General features: G+C 48.3%; 1 protein-coding gene across 1 annotated transcript in view; it reads right to left on the bottom strand.

Moving 5' to 3' along the window:
- LOC142767395 (protein Wnt-9a-like) overlaps window positions 1–16,422 on the bottom strand; it is a 45,525-nt gene extending 29,103 nt beyond the window's left edge. Inside the window, exons 1-2 of the mRNA XM_075868957.1 lie at window positions 15,747–16,422; window positions 14,060–14,292 (exon numbers count right to left, since the gene is read on the bottom strand). Of these exons, the coding sequence (XP_075725072.1) occupies window positions 14,060–14,292; window positions 15,747–15,802 (289 nt within the window). The 5' untranslated portion in view covers window positions 15,803–16,422. The remainder of the gene's footprint in view (window positions 1–14,059; window positions 14,293–15,746) is intronic.
- Between the last annotated feature and the right edge of the window lie 3,325 nt (window positions 16,423–19,747).

The raw sequence follows: 19,747 nt of genomic DNA, 5'->3' as shown, positions 1-19,747 counted from the left end.
GTTTAGTGTAGTTAGACCTTGTTCAGAAGTTGTGCTTCATTTAAAAAGCTGATCACATCAGCTATAGGTATTAGGGCGTCATCGCCCAAGAGTGGATGAATCTATATACATATATATATTGGACATGTCCAAGATACTTCGGCGTTAGGTACCGTGCTTGTTCGAAAACACTGCAACTCAGACCCTTCAATGCGTAGGTTCAAAGCCTTAATGCCATCCAGGCCAACGAGAGAAGTACCCTGTTAGACGACATAAAACAACAGCGGTGCGCTGCGATTCTCGAAAAAGACCTAAAAAAAGCAGCTTCGAACCAACATTGGTCTTTTGGAATAATCCAGAAGCGTCACACGCAGAACTGGAAGAAGCGGCATGCCAGAGAAACGTTGGTCAAACATTTTGCCTGAAAGAATTGAAACGGAAGAGCCAGAATTGGTTAATAGCTTCATAGCGACCTGCCCGACTTTAACGTTAATGTGAAATCTATATGTAAAAGGCTGTTGAACCACAAGGACCTCTACGGTTTCATCCTGCAACGGGCTATCTACTGTTACGCCACAGACATGGTCCTCGTTAGGGAGCGCTTCTTCTCACGAGATCGAGCGCTGTTCCGGCGAACTGTCTCCCCACATCCCAGAGCCACCTTCCGCGCAGAAGGCGGCACCATGAAGTTCCGGGTAAAGCACCGCCTCCTCTGCCGAGCCACCGTGCCGTTCAGGAGAAAGCTTCACCTTCTCCTCCAAGCACCGGGAACTGGTCTCGTAGAAGAGACCAAAACGCTATTTAAGGCCATGCCGGCCCCATGTTTGAGGATTTTGCCCCAGCCGACGTCGTCGTGCTGGCCGGCTCTGTACAAACGACAACCTGCTATAGTAAACGCTCCTTCTTGATGCTGTTTTCAAATCTGATTGCCCCCCGTTTCCGCCTCCGGGCGAAGGCTTCAGCGAAATCCGTTCGACTGCTCGCCGCTTTTGGCTACCGTTACCATCACGACACAGCGAATTCCTAACACTACTGAAACCTCGTGGACAGGTGCCTGCGACCGCTTCTGGTTGCAAACATTTTCGAAATGTCCGATACGGTCACAAAAGAAGCACTTTTTAGGGGCGAAGCTCTCTATAGACGCACCCGTTCGACCCTCGTAGCCGTTGTAGTATGTAACAAGTATAACATTTTGACCTCCAAGGTGGTGCCGGTGAGAGATTTCTTCTGTGCGTTGTTGAACAATAAGAAATAGTGCTCAATGTACGTGCCAATGGCTCTTAATGGGGAACGAGAGACAAGAGCATTCGGCTTTCAGTTAACGCGCACGCTGCGATCCCCATTAGCAGCCATTGGCATGAACATTGAGCACTATCTGACAAGAAAGGGTTGCTACGTACGTTATACTCGCTGGGTGTAACCTCCTTAGTTTTAGAAAGGTTTAACGAGCGTTGAGCCGCAGTGCCATGAATACAATGAACTAGTAGATACCATGAATGAACTCGAGGTGGTTAAAGGTGAAAAGTAGATACGAAGCGCAACCCGTAAGAAAGTAAAAGCTGAATTCTCCTGTCTCTCATTTCCCATTAGCAGCCATTGGCAGGTACATTCAGCACTATCTGACAGGAAAAGGTTGCTACGTTATACTCGCTGGGCGTAACCTTTTTGGTTTTAGAAAGGTTTAGCGAGGGTTGGGCCGCAGTGCCATGAATACAGTGAACTAGTATATACCATAAACTCGAGGTGGTTAAAGGTGGGAAGTAGACCCGAAGCGCAAGCCGTAAGAAAGTGTGCGTGTGCCACCTCTCGTTTAGTCCTTGGAATGTCCGCTGGATGGCGGTGCTTCTATATGAGGAATATGAGGTGCTTCTATATGATGAAAAGATGCGAGGTGATGGTACTTGGAGTGTTGAATAGATGGACGAACGGACACACAGACAGATGCATGGATGGACGCATGAACGGACGCAGGGGCGGATGAATGGACGAACACAGGGACGGACGCACGAACAGACGCACGCACGGACGGGCAGATGAACGCATGGACGGTCACACAGATGGACGGACACAAGCAAGAACGAATGGACGGACGAATGCTTCGCCCCACTCTCCATCATTCACTCCGTGGATATGCTGCCAATTTTTTCCTTTAGCTGGGCATCGTTGCCAAGAAGCGCGATGCTGCTTAGAACCGCATTTGAAGCAATGCGAAGAATTCCCGTGTTGCTACGAATTCGATAGACAGCGCTGTTGAAACTGGGGGTGGTTCCCGGACGTAGGTGCCTCATCACGTTGGCTGAAAGTGCGAGCACGCGGCCGTGAACTCTGACTGCGACGATGAACTGCCTTTTGAGCCCGACTGCAATGATACTGGTTGCACAGAAATAGGAAATACGATGCGAGAACACACCGGCAACAAACTGGTCACGTAATGACTCTTCTTGCGACGTAAATGAGCCCCTCGCGGCAAGCTCTGTTAGCTCTGTCATGTATTCTTGAATAGACTCGCCTGGGGACTGAATTCAACGGTGGAATCGGTGGCGCTCAACGACCTGGCTGCAGGTGGTATCGAAGTGCTTAGCCAGTGCCGCTACCGCGTAGTCATGCACGTCGGGCGTAGCTCCGGTCCCTTCTTTCTCCTGTCTTTTCGGGTGCCTGCGAAACAGACAGGGTATCAAGAATACGTTGATCTTCGGGTACCAAAGAATGTAGTAGAATAGCCTTGCGTCACTCCGGGGAGAACTCTGAAGCACCGGAAGCCAGCAGGTAGACCTTGAACGTGCCGTGCCATCGGGACCATGGCTGCACGAGGCGACCCGGTGTCGGAAGAAACGGATCTGGAGGGGCGATGCCGGCGAAAGCCATCTGGGGGGGCGCATCAGACGGGGTTCAGAAACTCGTCGCCATTGTAGTGAAGGAGTAACGTGACGACACACCCCGGGTAGTGGCTGCATACGTGTACTACCGTTTTATTACACGTTCCACAAATATATACAAGCACAAGGACACAGTGTTGGCAACGTACACACTGAAACAGAAACTGCAGGATACAACACTATCTATCTATCTATCTATCTATCTATCTATCTATCTATCTATCTATCTATCTATCTATCTATCTATCTATCTAGCCACCTACAACTTTTAGCTCTCCTGGAAGTTTGGATAATGGTATCAATACCAGACTTTGCATGATATAACATGACTGTATGACGAACATAACTGACTAACATGAAAATTAAGACATGTATGTCATGGATGTCACGATTTACATTTCATCGGCAGACAGCAGTTGCGGTGGTTCCGTTCACATGATATATTGCAATACTAGTATGGCATGACATGACTGCATGGTGAACGCAAGCGACAGACCCTAACATCAAAACGTCACCTGATACTAACTTTGGTATATATGGAGCTAGCAAAACGGCCGGAGCGTGCTATGAGCGTAGCATGTGGTCATGTTTTACATGAAATCCATATCATGATTAACATTTTTGGAAGTGTCATTTACATTCATCGTCCATTCACTTCACGTAATATTAAATTTGGTATATGTGAAACTAGTGAAACAGCCCCGAGAACGCCATGAGCTTAGCATGTATTCATGTTTCACATGAAACGCATATTATGATTATCAGGTTTGGACTTGTCATTTTCCTTCGTCGTGATACCAAATTTGGTACAAGTGGAGCTAGCGCAACGGCGGCGAGCGCGTCATGAAGGGCCCAATATACTCCGACACAACGTTGACGCACACGCAGGCTGGACGCAGCGACGCCACGCTAGCAAAGCGCGAGCACTCTATAGTGTGACGCCAGGTGCGACGGGCGCAACCAGCGTCCGTCGGCGCGGCCCGGTGGCAACCGGTGCGAAAAGCGACATGCTGCATTTTGTGCTGACGACGTTAGACAGCACCGCGTCTGCCTCTCTTCATGACGGAGGGACGGCGTGTGCGCTCAAACGCACATGCGTCAAGGGAGTGAGTGAGTGAAAACTTTATATTGGTCCAAATGCGGCAGAAACTGGAAGGGACCGGAGGCCCCGCTAGCTAAGCCAAGTGGCTTCACCCAGGATGGTGCCGGGAGGTGGAGTCTCTCGGCGATGTCCTGGGCCCTCTGGACGGCCAGGAGTTGGTTGTCGAGTTCCATGCTGCGCGTGGCAGCCTCGCAGGAGGTCTGGTCTGGTAGTTCTGACACCGAGTTAAAGGGGCACAACCAGAGCATGTGTTCGAAATTACAGCACTCGTGATGACAATGCGTGCAGTGGGGTGAGAAACCCGGGTCGAGTTTGTGCAGTATGGTTGGTGTGATGTACGTTTGCATCTGTAGTTGACGAAGTGTAACTGCTTGTCCTTTATTCAATTTAGGGTGCGGAAGAGGGAAAACTAAGCGCCCTAGTTTATGAGCTGTGGTGATCTCGTTAAATGTAATCAATGGATCCATGAAGCCTATACATCCCCGTTCGCTACCCCTCTGAGAAGGCCGCTCACCGCCACGGGTAGCTAGTTCGCGCGCTAGCCGGTGAGCCCTCTCGTTCGGATTGCCGGTCGGGCAATACGAGAGACTACCCATATGGGCCGGGAACCATGCAATATGTGTCAGGGGAACTGCCACTTCATTTTCCTGAGTAGGTACCTCATTCGTGATGTGAGCAGCCGTAGAAGAGACGGAGCCGGCTAAGAATGACCGGATGGCTGTTTTTGAGTCCGAAAAGATGGTGACATCTCTTTTTCGTTCGTGAAGAGCGACCGTGATTGCATGTTCATAATCTTCTTGAGTGTATCTGGTGATCACCGTGGCAGCGTTTACTGGGCATCCATTAACAACAGTGACGCCATACGCATTCTTCTTCCAGTATTGGGCTGCATCGACAAAGAGGGCAGCTGAGCTTGAGCGCCCGATCTTCCTCATGATGGCCTGGGCTCTTGCTCGTCGGCGCCCTTCATTGTGCCCCGGATGGATGTTCCTGGGGACCCAGTCGACACATATGGCCCCTTTTATCTCAGCAGATGTACTCTGTTTTTCTGGTGGCATAAAGAGGGGTTGTAGTCCGGCTTCTGAGAGGATGCTGGTGCCTGCTTTGGTAAGTGACAATCGGCATAGCTGCGCTGTTCGTTGAGCTTCAAAGAGCTCCGTTGCTGTGTTATGCAGTCCGAGCTGTAAGAGCCGCTTCGTGTTTTTGCTTTTCGGATGATTTAAGACCCGCTTTAGCGCCGTCCTGATAAGGGCGTCAATATTATTAAGTTCCTTCTTTGTCAGTTTTAGGAAATGCGCGGCGTAAATAATGTGGATGAGGAGGAACGCATAGAAGGCTTTCATGAGATTATCGTCCTTCAGGCCCTCTCTCTTGTTGGCAACTCTGGAGATGACCCTACTGAATCTGTGAGCGCTCTTCTCGAGACGTCTGAGTGCCTCGGTGTTGTTGTTGCTGTACTTTCCAATCGTCATGCCTAGAACCTTAACTGATTCATAGATGTGAATTGGTTTTCTACTTCTTGATCACAGACTAATAGGCTGCCCATAAATATCCGGCGCCCGCCTCGGAAAACGCTTGTTTAGGACGAGTTCCGACTTATCAGGAGATAGCTCCATCCACGTGCTCGTAAGAAAATCCTCCGTGACATAGAATGCTCGTAGTAGATTACCCTCCAGCTTCCCAAGAGGGCCCTCCACGGACCATATGGTGATGTCGTCCACGTATATTGCATGGCCAATGCCCGGAACGTCGGCGAGCCGCTGAGACAGGTTGTGAATTGCAATGTTGCATAAAAGTGGGGACAACACTGATCCTTGCGGTGTACCAACGTTACCCAGTGTGTACTCTTTGCTCTTGATTGAGCCGATGCTGATTGTAGCGTTCCGATCTGCCAAAAAAATTACGGCATATTCACGGGGTGAATGATGATGAATGGGCGAAGCTCCGTAGGGATTCATCGGTAAACTGTGAATCTTCCGTGTAATTCGCCCAGTCGATCATCATGTAAAGACGTGAGAAACGCTGTGTGTGTATATACACAAATCAACTTTTATTTGTTCTTAGACGATGGATGGCTTGCGATGTCCCTTCATTATGACGGCTTTATGGTCTGTGAAATGAAGGGAGAGCGGTTCCTGTATGGGTTGCAGTGGGTAATTTGCAAATACTAGGTCTATGCATGTTCCTCGGATCGTGGTAGGTTTCATATGGTCAAACGATATACGTCTGAGTGCATATCTAGAAGCCATATGTTGGATAAGCCAATTATTGTCTATGATAGCCACGTTAAAGTCTCCAAGTAGTACAAATTGTCCATTCTTGTATTTGTTCTGATAATTTCGTAACGCAGTGTCTATGAATGTCTTGATGTTCCCGGTCGACAGGTTGGGTGCGAGGTACATGGTCATGAGGACGATTCCAGAGTCAAAGAGTTTGATGGCTGCATATTCTCCGTTTTGGCTTTGACTCGTGAGTGGTAGTCTGAGATCTTCAGCTTTCCTATTTCATTTCTATTTTATAAGATCTCGCGTCTTTCATCAACTACAAGTACCGCTTTCTAGTTTATAACATCTTGCATCTTTTCATCATCAGCTACAAGTACCACCATCTAGTAAACACTACAAGAACTAAACGAGAGGTGGCTACATGCAGGAGACGGTACCGCCATCTAGTGAACACTGCAAGAACTAAACTAGAGGTGGCTACATACAGGGGACGGTATTGCCATCTAGTGAACACTGCAAGAACTAGAGGTGGCTACATACAGGCTATAGGGGACGCACAGCCCACGCCCTAAGGAGCTTCGCCCCTAAAAAGACTTGACAAAGTTGTAAGATTTTCACCGAGGCTCAACTGGAAACCTTAATTAAGAATGTGCTCATTCCTCAGTGTGTCGAAGGCCTTCCTCAGATCGAGCGCCAATATTCCTTTGATATCTAGAGACGTGTTATCGAGTATGACCCTCTTGAAGAGAAGCATAGCGTCTTGTGTAGACAGGGATTTTCAGAAGCCCACCATATTGTGGCGAAAGTGACCTTCTTCCTCAATGTGTCCGCTAATTCGATTATAAATGGCATGTTCCACCAATTTCCCAAGGCATGATGTAAGTGATATCGGGTGCAAATTTTCTGATCCCAGGGGCTTTCCCGGTTTGGGTATGAGTACGACCTTAGCCGTTCTCCACCAGTCTGGAACATTGCCATCGGACCATATTTGATTAATCTTTTCTGTAAAGACTTCTATCGCTGCGTTGCCAAGGTTTCTAAGAAGCTTGTTTGAGATTGTCTGGGCCGGGCGCCGACCATCTGTTGAAGTCCCGCAAGGCATGAACGATCTCCGCAACTTGAAAAGGTCTATCCAAAGCTGACTTTGGGGTTCCTTGATATTCAGATGTGGGGTTGTCCCACGGAATAGATTTACCTTCAAGTGGTAAGTATGTGTCCGCCAATTTTTCAGCAAAGGTTTGTCGCTCGCAGCCTTCCGAGGTGTTCATGTAGACGAGTTTCTCAATTTCCAACCGGGCGCTGCTTTTGAATGATTTGGTGCTGTCAGTAAACAGATGCTTAAGTAGGGCCCATTTGCTTCCTTTGCACATTTTGCCGTCTGCTTCGTTGCAGACCTTATCCCGTTGCTGCGCAGCGAGTTTCTTGGCATGTCGTTTTATGTCCTCGTTGAGTTGGAATATCTTGGCTCTGAGCCGCCGGTTAAGCTTTTGTTTCTTCAATCTTTCACGAAGTGCGTTCTTGGCCTCCAGGAGATGTGCTAGCCTAGAGTCGATTGCATGCAGGTACCTCTAACTCCGCGGAGATTTCTTTGGTTGCCTTTTTAACCACCTCTTTCAAATTACTAACGAGGTCGTCGATCGTTTCTCGATCGACGACCTCGTTTCATTGTTTCATTGTTTCTGATCTGGCGAAACCTATCCCAATCAACGTACGTGTATTTTCTTAGCGGGGGTTGAGTAATGTGTACGTTGATTTCCGTGATGAAGTGGTCGCTACCCATGTCCTCCTGTAGGTTGTCCCACGACCATTCTACGTTGCGCAGGAAGGCTAAGTCGGGAGTGGTACCACGTTGGACAGAATTGCCCTTGAGTGTCGGAAATCGAGGGTTCGTGATGAGTTTTAGACCGCGCGCATCCGCACACTCAGCAAGTTCGGTTTCTTTAGCATCAATTTTGGTGCAACCCCATGAGTTACCATGCACGTTAAAGTCTCCTGCAATCATGAGAGGCTTATTTTTGGCCTATTTTGTAGCCACCAGGAAGAGGCTGTTGAAATTTCGAAGTCTGTCCTTCGGTGGACTGTAGAGGTTTAATAGGAAAAAAGTCTCCTGCAATCATGAGAGGCTTATTTTTGGCCTATTTTGTAGCCACCAGGAAGAGGCTGTTGAAATTTCGAAGTCTGTCCTTCGGTGGACTGTAGAGGTTTAATAGGAAAGTGTTGGCTTTGCTAGCACGACCAGGAATGATTTCTACCAGCTGTGATTCCAGGCCTTGGTTGTATGCGGGGGTGGTCTTCTCCACAAAGCTGATGTCTTTGCGGACAAGGGTAGCTATACCCCTTGCACGTTTGAAGTCGGGGCACAGGGTCGGCCTGGTTACCCTGAACCCCGGGAAAGTTAGATTCCGTGGGGATTCAGTGACTCCGCTTTCTTGCAGAAGAATAACATGGGGCTTTTCCTTGCATGATCTAATGAGACCGGGAATGATTTCTACCAGCTGTGATTCCAGGCCTTGCTTGTATGCGGGGGTGGTCTTCTTCACAAATCTGATGTATTTGCGGACAAGGGTAGCTATACGCCTTGCACGTTTGAAGTCGGGGCACAGGGTCAGCCTGGTTACCCTGAACCCCGGAAAATTAGGTTCCGTGGGGATTCAGTGACTCCGCTTTCTTGCAGAAGAATAACATCGGGCTTTCCCTTGCATGATCTAATGAGTTGTCCTCGGCTGTCTTTCTTCTTGGGGAATGAATTACAGTTCTACTGACACAAATTAAAAAACTGCGGTGAAATGTCCATGATGTGGTTGTGCGAGTGTTACGACCCCTCTGGCACAATCCGCATCAGCTTTGTGCGGTTCACTGGGTTCATGTGGCGGAATCACTGGTCTCGGAGAGGACATAAGTGCTGCTGCTGCAGAAGCTTATGCTTGTTTGGTGGTTTTCGGGTGTGCCGCTGGCCCTTCTAAGCGATACAGCCTGGAGTTTATCTGTGCGATCGCCTCTTGTAGCTGTTTTAGCACAGTGCTGATGGTGCTCAACGTGTTAGTATGGCTCTTGCAGCGTCGACTCATGGAGTTACCCTCACCAGCTGAGACGTTGGAGGGGGCCTCGCTGATGTCTGACATGCAGTCACTAAACACATCCTCACCTTCGTCCGACAAAAATACCACTGCTCTGCGCTTGTGTGTGTTCTTTGTGTGCTTATGACAGTGGGAGGGTTGCTGATAAGGTGTGGGGGTTCGTGCAGTGCTGTCTTGAGGGTCGCGAACTCTCTTGGTCATTAGTGTCATGAATTCTTCTATTTTATGCTTTAATTCTCTGTTTTCGCGCTCCAGGGCAAAGATGCGCTTTTTGTATTCATTGTGCTCTGGTTGTGCCTTACCTCTAAACCGAGTCGAGGGCAGGGGCTCAGGTCTCGCTCCGCTGGTGTTGTCGCCGCCGCTGCTGCTACCACCCCGCACCTTGTCCGCCCAGGTCAGCTTGGCCTTGGACTGAGAGCGGCTCCTGGATCGGCTACAAGTTGATCCACGGGGATCGCATCGGTGACGCGAGCGCCCTCGAGAGCGAGAAGCCTCTGTAGAGCAGGAACGCGCCCTGGAGCTGGAATTCCCCCAGGAAAGGGAGCTTTGCCGTGCAGCAGCATCAGGTGTCCATTGCTTCGAGACCATCCCAGCACCCTCCTCTTGGTCAGCCAGCAATTTGGAGCATCTGTCCCTTCGGCGTTTTCGCAATACGTGAATGGATGACGAAGGTATGTGACTGGTGAAAACATGATAGTCACAAGATGAGTGTCATGTAAGAACATTAATATACGCCTCACTCAAGGCGCCAATACACCTCGACGTGAGCCGGCACGCGTGCGCACGGCGTTTGTTTTATCGCGTTACGCCAGCGATGCCACGCCATGCGCCGATATCCCCCTAGTAGAGATCAGTGGATCTGTGCACCCACCTCCATTGCGGATCTGCATGCCATACCCTCGCAGGCGCGCGCCGCGCTGCGTTGCTTTGACGCATGCGCGTTTGAACACACACGGCGTCCCTCTGTCACGAAGAGAGGCAGACGCGGTGCTGTCTAATTAACGTCGTCGGCGCGAAATGCAGCATGTTGCATTTCGCACCGGTTGCCACCGAGCCGCGCCGACGGACGCCGGTCGCGCCTGACGTCACACTATAAAGAGCTCGCGTTTTGCTAGCATGGCGTCACTAGGCCCAGCCTGCGCGTGCGTCAACATTGCGTCGCAGTATATTGGGCCCTTAATGACACGCTCACCGCCGTTGTGCTACCTCCACAAGTACCAAATTTGGTATCACGGGAAGTGAATAGACGACGAAGGCAAGCGACACGTCCAAACCTGATAATCATATTATGCGTTTCATGTAAAACATGACTACATGCTACACTCGTAGCGTTCTCACGGCCGTTTCACTAGTTTCACATAAACGAAATTTGGTATTACGTGACGTGAATGAACGATGAATGTAAATGACACGTCCAAATTTGATAATCATGGTATGGATTTCATGTAAAACATGACTACATGCTACGCTCATAGCACGCTCGTGGCCGTTTCGCTAACTCCATATGTACCAAAGTTAGTATCAGGTGACGTTAATAGATGACGAAGGTAAATGAAACGTCCAAACATGATAATCGTGACATTAGCGTCATGTACGGCATAATTTACCTCCGGCTCTTAACGTTGTGCTGATCTTAAAGTGACCTATTACCCTTCCTCATTCGTGCTTCGCATATCATCGATTCCCACTGTATGTGGGATCTGCCTTTTTTTTATGTCGCTCTGCGCTGTTCGCTGTCATTGCGGGATCAGAGGTAATCAACTGGGCCCCTCTCGAATAAAAAGCTTTCTTTGCAAGAGAAATACTTTATGCTCATCAAGCGTCCCGTTGTGAAAGGCATTGCAGATTCAAATAACCTGCCTACTTAAAATATGCTAAAAATAAAGCAAGAACTTGTGCGCCATACAAATAGACGTCTTCAGGCTCAATTTACTTGAGAAATGCAGAAATGTTAACATTCTATTCTCTAAATTCAACACTCAAAGGTGCTTTTTTTCTCTCTCTCTCTCATTCCTGTGGGAGGGCTTCGCTAACTATATGGTACGCTTTATCTGTATCTAATGCATGCTGTCTGGTACTTGAGGCATAAATAAGAATTTCGCTCTCATTGATAAGTGACACGCTGTCTTGCCTCTGAAACACTTCATAAACAGCGACGAATAAATAGTTTTTTTTTTCAAACTGTAAATTTAAACGTCACGTGGCATTGGAAACAAGTCACCACGAAAATTGAAGAAGTGGCCTTCCTAGATCATTTAAGGGCAAAGCTCTTTAGGGTCATTCCCTCCTTCATTTGTGAGTAGCCATCTCTATTTCATTGATTGCTATCTAGATGGCGTTAGTGGTTTTTGTATAGTTGATGATTAAAGGGGATAAATGGGGCTGTTATAATAAGAAATTCAAAGCATATTCACGGAGTCAATCACCATGAGTGGGGCGAAGCGTCCATCCGTTCATCTGATGCGTGTTCTAGTGTGATAGGAGCCAGCGGACGGACGGGCGGACGGACGGACAGACAGACAGACAGGTAGACGGACGGACGCTTCGCCCGACTCATCATCATTCCCTCCGTGGATATGCCGTGAATTTTTAAATGCATTTCTTTGCATACTGCAAGCACTTTTGGTGTCTATTCAGCTATCTATCTAGCCACCTACGTCTGGGTGGTCTCGGATTACCCCCTTAACTTGGAGTGAACTAAAATTAGTATGGGGGGGGGGGGGGGATGGTTTGATGAATATGATGCGCTGGTCATGACATGAAGAATGTGACAATCCTGTCGCGTAGGCCATCAAATTCTTTCCGCCAGGCGTGTGGCACATACCCGCTTGCGGGTATGTGCCACACGTATGCGGGTATGTGCCACAAGTGAGCGAAATTTTATATCTGCCCAGGAACAGCGAGAACCGACATGAGCAATTTCAACGTGTGAGCGTTAAGAAGAAAGTTGTCATCGACAGCATTGATGTGACCAATGCAAAGAATAAATGTCACGACCCCGCTTAGAATCAAACCCAAGCAATCTGCGTGGCAATCACGCATTCTACCACAGAGCCACGCCAGGTGTACGTACTGCTCAATAAAAATACACTATTCATGTGTAATGTTGGCGAAACGTCAATTGAGGTCAATGCTGGCTATCTAACTTTATAAATATTACTTAGGTACTCTTATGATACAGCCATCTTGTCGGGTTAACGTTAATTGTATTTAAGTAGCATCCACTGAAGTTTATTTACGCAGCAGTTACCAGGGCTACCATCCTCACGAGCACAAGCGTTATATATCAGCTTACCGCTTCTCGTATTGGTAATACTCTGGTGCTGCTGACATCGTTGCGCAAGTGTACAGAACTGATTAGATAAAACATATGTGACTGCTGAAAATATGCCTGTGCGTACAACATTAGTACATATATTAAGCATCATTCCGTAACTGAATAAAAAAACTACAACACGGTCACCTTTCCTCCGCATGCTTCGCATAATGTCAATACCCAAGGTGCTTGTGATCTGCAAAATTTTTTCACACACCTTTGGGGCTATGTACAGGCACACTGTATCCACTACACGATAAATTATATGAAGCGTCCATTATTCGTAATTATTCGGAGAACCCGCTACACACTCGCAAAGCTAAGTGCACTTTGGTGATGCTGTGACGATGAAGAATTATGCCTGAAGCTTTAGTTGGAGCAATCAACAACTCACTCGTTACGCAGCTGCGTCACGTTGGTTGTTGCTTTACGCTTTATTACATGCGCTAAAGCGATTCCTAAACCGATTCGAATCTTGCATGGCGTCAGTTTGAAACGGGAAACGACCCAGGTTCGTGCCCATCCTGGCTATACTCTTTTTAAGTTTTGTTCTTATTTTGTGTAGTAGCGGTTCTTGGCAGAAGTGGCGGTGGCGCACACTTACGCATCCTTGTTGCGATCTCATATAACAGCTTTTTCCAGTAAAAATTACCACGTGATGATTTTATATAGACGTCACTAATTTTGGTGTGAAGTTATGCGGCGTAACCCTTTATGATGTCGTTGTAGCGCCATTCTTTTGGCGGCGAACAAAACCGGGCAGAGCTTCAATGTCAAGAGAATAAAACGAAGACGGCGTTTGGTGGTACAGTGAATACAAGGCTCACGTTTACTGCTCCCTTATACATCGACTGAAAAAAGAAATAATATTGCTTTCACAATCGGTGAATGCCCAAAGGCATTGGCGTAAATTATGGCGGTCAGTGGGGTCCTGACCCCCCTTGCGCTCAGGCCCCAGTTGCAAGCGTCCCCCCTTGAGATTTAGTGCTCGAACATTACATTTCAATTGCTTGACAGATGAATAGCTCCACAGCACAAGGCTATTTCTAAAATGTACACAACGGTAAACGGAGCTGAAGTTAAACGAAAGCTGTTCCCTAACGTGCTAGCATTTGTACTTGATCACTTAACGCGAATGACGTATTTACTGAAAATATGCCAGATCCCATTCATGAATTAAACTTGGATACTTCACTACACCAACGTATACGTTTGTACAATTAGCTGCTCATTGCTGTTGGATGTTCTAAGCTACCTTGCCCGGCGCCGAGGCTCATGCTCACTTTATTGTTTTATACCAAGTCATGACTAATTTTCACATAATTAAAAATAAGATCTATATTTGTAAAAAACAAAATGACCGCCATGACAGAGTGTGTGCACGCCTCTTCCCAGCCCCTTGAAACTTTTCTGGGTTTACACCTCTGGAAGCCTGTGATTCAGTCTCTTCAGAGTCACGTTCATCGTCCCGCGTAGCTGCGTACCTTTTCTAAGCAGGTTCTTGCGATCCTGGAGCAGGTCGCACGGCCAGTGCTCCCACTTGAACAGCAGCTGGCAGGTGTTGACCGTGTTTCGCATGCCCTGAACGATGGTGTGTATCACGGCTGGCTCCGACACGCAAAAGCGCCGCACGCTCGGGTTCCTCCGGTGCTGGCGGCAGAACTCGCGCTCCGAAACCTCGGGGTCCAAGATGAAAGGCTTCGACCTCGACAGGACCCTGGAGCGACGAGAGAGCAATATCAGCCGCAAAAAATGCCATCAATTCAGAGGCTCTTCAGAGCACGTAAGTTTCATATAATGCAACTCGTTCGGAAGGACGTCGACAACAGGCAGATCACTACACAGCGCATTTATCTTGTCCTTTCGAGCGCACGGTTATTATGTCACACCAACAAGGTCCAGCATCAGCATTGCTAAAGCTCATAAATGTCACTGTCCAATTTGTAAATGAAAAGAGTGCAACCAACATGACACGTACGTTGGTTAAATGATGGGCAACAGCGTTCATGTCTTCATCAGTACACAGTTAATTAAACATCAAAACCAGCTCGTGCCACAGCCTGCCACACGTGCGACTATCGCACACCTTTTCACAAACACCCCGTTTTACTCTTCTCTGGTCTGACACATATTACCTAAGAGACACGCCGACATTCAAGTAAAAGTCTGTGTGGAAAAGTGGGTGGTTTGTAAGTTGTGTGAAGTCATGTCAGGAACGGATGTAACGCATGGCGAATTGCCTTTTAGCTGATAGCCTGATCTATAGATATAGGGGACGTTCTTCTTCATGAAAATGACAAATCACTGCCAAAGCGTAGAAGGCTGTCTTCATGAGTGTGTGACATTGACCTTCGTTATTCGGAATCTTCTCTAACTTTTTTCTAAAGGTCTACTCTGCCAGCGAAGGACATTTTGATGGGCCAGTGATCAGCATTCAGTATCGCGTTACGACATAACAAGCGACATGAGGTCACTAAAAAACAAGTATTTCCAAAAGCGCGCAATCAATGCCTTCGATATTGCTGACCGCCAAGAAAGTGTGGCTCGTGCAAGAGAAAAGCGTTTCGATGCATAGCCCTCCCGTTACCAAACAAACTATAGAAGTCTAGGAGAGTGATGGCCACAGCATTTTTATTCGAGCTCGTGGTTGTACCACTGTGATATTATATTTGTTTCTTCTTGAATGCCATTCGGGCTTATTAGGTTTATATATTCCTTGATGTGGTACAGCGAGTACCCGCGCAAATCGCAAGTGGAAGCGAGCTTCTTAATGGGAGATCGCCCTAGAAGTCGACCTTCTGCAAAGTGAAGAACACGTCCATGATGAGCGATGTTCCTTCTTGTGCGAGCAGATAATTAGTCCTTCTCAAAGACAGTCTTTCGATTGATATGTGGGGTGTAACGTCCCAAAACCACCATATGATTATGAGAGACGCCATAGTGGAGGGCTCCGGAAATTTCGATTACCTGGGGTTCTTTAACGTGCACCCAAATCTGAACAGACGGGGCTACAGCATTTCCGCCTTCATCGGAAATGCAGCCTCCGCAGCCGGGATTCGATCCCGCAACCTGCGGGTCAGCAACCGAGTACCTTCGCCACTAGACCACCGCGGCGGGGCAAAAAGACACTCCTTCGACGGGAACTCCGGAGCCGCGAGGCAGGCAACTTACCCGATGCCGGCTGCGTGGTTGAAGTAGAGGCACACACAGACCACCAGCGCCCGCATGTCCGACGCACGTGGCGGCCGCGTGGCCAAGTGGGACTCCGGTCCATGTCACCGTGGACCGGCACGCCGAGAGCACGTCGAACGCTTACGCAGAAGTGTTTATGCCGGCTTACGAGCTGTACTACGTGGTCGGACAAACAGGGAGCGACTGGCGCCAGGATATCCGAGAGTTGACCCGATTGTTTGAGACGCACCTTCGGCGCTGCCGTCGGCCACGTGCGGGGAAGGGGGGAGTGTGCCGTCCGCACAACGCGTCCGTGTTGTGCCCTTCGTCCGATCACAGCAGCTGCGTGTCTCGCCGCACTTTCTTTCTCGCCCTTGTTACAAACGGCAGTGCGTAACTCGAGCCAGGACACCGGCCGGCGCCGGCCAGTTGCTGGGGCCTCGTCTTTCGGCGGTCGCCCCTGCACGCGCCACAAAACACCGTTGCCGCGTGTGACGCGCCATGCCATCCATAGAGCACCGCACTCGTTTCCGCCAACTACGGCACAATTAATGACCGTTGCTGCACTTTGTGGCGACACTACTGGACCACATACGCCGTCGCTTCGAAAGACCGCACTCGGACCGCCCTGTAGAGGTACGAATGACCACGGTGTTGCCACGCGTGTTGCAGACAAGGGCATCTGTTCCGTGACACGGAAAATAGGACGAACGCATACGAGATACGCGCGTCACACGGGGCTGCTATGACTCGTCACATCTCGCAGGTGTTTTACATCTTATATATACACCTATGCGATTAGGTCTGTTCCAGCTGTCACGCAAGCGTCTCGCACTTAAACGCACAGCAAGTGAGGAAGCCATGTAGTTGTGTCCGCATTCCATGACGTCTTTTTTTTTTGCTGTACGGTGACTTTAGTTCGACGCAGATTCGAAGATGCCGCTGGAATATATACTTCCTGCACGATGTATATATATATATATATATATATATATATATATATATATATATATATATATATATATATATATATATATATATATATATATATATATATATATATATATATATATATATATATTTCATTTCTATCATTTCATTTGCTATCAGTTTCACCCTTTTTCAGCATAACGCCCGGGAACAAACCGGGGTCAAGAATATCTATAGTTGAAATCATCAAGAATAAAAAATTTACATTGGCTGCGAATGTAGCGCGTAGGCGGGAAAACCACTGGTCATTAAGAGTAATTGACTGGATTTCCAGAGAAGCCGATTGGGTGAGTGGGAGACAGAAAATTAGGTGGCCAGATGAGATCAGAAAGTTGGCGGCTATAAAGCGGTAGCAGCAAGCACAGGACCGAGTTCACTCGCGGAACATGAGAAAGACCTTTGTCCTGCAGAGGGCGTGGTCAGTATGATGTTGTTGATGATGATCATACTTACTGTCATGCCCAAGCTGGTATTGCGTGCTGATATCTTTATGCGCTGTTTTGGAACTATGTAAACTATATTTGCAAGCATGTCCCTCAGAAAACGCAAAATGTGGGCACACCCCGTGACTCATGATAAAAAAAATATAAAACAGCGCTAACACACAGGACAAAGGAAGGAATGATGCACATGGCAGTGAAATCGCAACTGGCTTATTGTAAAACAAAATGTGTCTTTTTTTTCTTTCTTTAAGGCAAGCTCGCATTTCATCGTCAAACCGTAGAGCACAGCCTAGTGTGAGCTTCCTGCAGGCACCCTTGTTTACCAGGCCGACTTATTTTGTGAAGCTAGTAAAGTTTCGGTTTAGCCAATGTACACTACCAAGCTGGGAGTTCCGCTACTGGCCACTAGGCTTTATTCTTTCTTTTTTTTTTCAATTGAAAGCAACGCATATGTGCAGCACTAAATGATTGCCGCCATGCAGGGAGCGTTTACGTTCGGACATAATATGTTTTAGATGCGAAGCAATTTATTGCGAAGCTCAATCCGGTGTGCGTATAACCTCCCTCACTGCGTATGGTTGGCGCTTGCAGAAGGCGCTATAGCGCCATGGCTAGCACGTTCGACCCTGTGGTGGCCTCTCCCCCGTACACGCTATCAGAAATCACGTGATGGCGTCGGGGAACGAGATTCTGCAGACGCGCGATGAACCCGTGTGGCGAGAGTTCAGGACAGTGAATCCATGGCGTGCTCCACGTGCAAGGACATCGGGCCCGTAATGAACGCAACCCATGCGCTGCTTAGCATCATGGCTCTCTTTAGACGGAGATGGTGCAATTTTGTTTTCTCCGTAAGTCAATTGGTGCTTTGTGGATACTGAAATGGAGTAGACATGCACAGGAACTGCGGCGTTGGTGGTGGCATAAGTGCTGTGTTTAGCGACGCATCTGTTTATTTCGCGAGTTGCTAGTCAGATGTTACAACGTATGTTTGTAAACAATTCCCGTCGACGTCTGTGTGCCGACAGCTAAGCGAGACGCAGTCGGAAGTGTGTATAGTTCTGCTTGCTCTTGCTGTGCGGAAGTATCGAGGTGTTCCGGTTTACAACCTTTGCTGCTGACGCCTATCTTGAAGTTGAGAGAACGATGGCAACCCGTCTGGCCGGGATGAAACATACTACTTTAATTAACTCAGTAGGGCGCCAGTTGGCTCGTGCAGTGCCTACCCAATCTTGACCCACACAAAGACGGACCGCGATTTCGTACGCTCTGCGGGTATATGAGGTGTGTGACTGGTGCACACATGATAATCATGAGATGCCAACAACATTACTACATTCCACGCTCATGATGCGCTCACGGCTGTTTCGCGAGGGTCACATATACCAAATTTAGTATTACGGTACGTGAATGCATGACGAAGGTATGTGACTGGTGCAAACATGGTAATGACGACATGCGTGTAATGTACCAACATGACTACATGCCGCGCTCACCATGCGCTGGCGGCCGTTTCGCTAGCTTCACTTATACCAAATTTGGTATTGCGGGACGTGAATGGAAGACGAAGGTATGATACTGGTACAAACATGATAAACATGAGATGCGTGTCATGTAACAACATGACTACATGCTACGCTCATGATGCGCTCGCGGCAGTCTCGCTAGCTTCTCAGGAACCAAATTTGGTATTACGTGACGCCAGTGGATGACGAAGGTATGTGACTGGTGCAACATGATAATCATAACAGGCGTGTCATGTCGGAACATGACTACATGCCACAGTCAATGCGCCAGAACATTTTGACGTGACGCGGTGCGCGTGCTCGCCGGCGTTCATTTCGTCGCGTCACGCCGGCGTTGCCACGCCAGGCGCCGGTCCTCCAATATACTCGCACGCGCGCGCCGTGCTGCGTTGCATAGACCCATGCGATTTTCAGCGCGTCCGGCATCCCTCCGTCACGAAAAGAGGGAGACGCAGTGTTGTCTGGGTAACGCATCGGCACGAAATGCAGCATGTCGCATTTCGTGCCGGTTGCCGATGGACGCTGGTCGCGCCTGGCGTCAGGCTACAGAGTGCTCGCGTTTTACTAACGTAGCGTCACTGTGCCCAGCGTGCGCGCGCGTCAACGCTACATTGGAGTATATTGGGCCTTTCATGATGTGCTCGTGGCCGTTTTGCTATCTCCACATATACCAAATTTGTTATTAAGTGATGTCAATGAATTACGAAATATATTACTGGTGCGAACATGATAATCCGCACACGCGTGTCATGTAAGAACATGACAACATACCACGCTCATAGCATGCTTGTGGACGTTTCGCTATCTTTACATATACTAAATTTGGTATCACGTGACGTGAATAGATGACGAAGGTAAACGACACGTCCAACCATGATAATCATGACGCGGAAGTCATGTACAGATCATTTACCTCCGCCTCGTAACGTTGTGCTGATTTTAAAGTGACATCAACCTAAATTCATGCTTCGCATATCATCGATTCCCACTGTATGTGGGATCTGCCAATTTTTTTTTAAACATGTTTCCCGTGGGGGAGCCAAAA

The sequence above is a fragment of the Rhipicephalus microplus genome, chromosome 1 (genome assembly GCF_043290135.1).
Source record: "Rhipicephalus microplus isolate Deutch F79 chromosome 1, USDA_Rmic, whole genome shotgun sequence".
Taxonomy (NCBI): Eukaryota; Metazoa; Arthropoda; class Arachnida; order Ixodida; family Ixodidae; genus Rhipicephalus; species Rhipicephalus microplus.
This window is presented reverse-complemented; position numbering and strand designations above follow the sequence as displayed.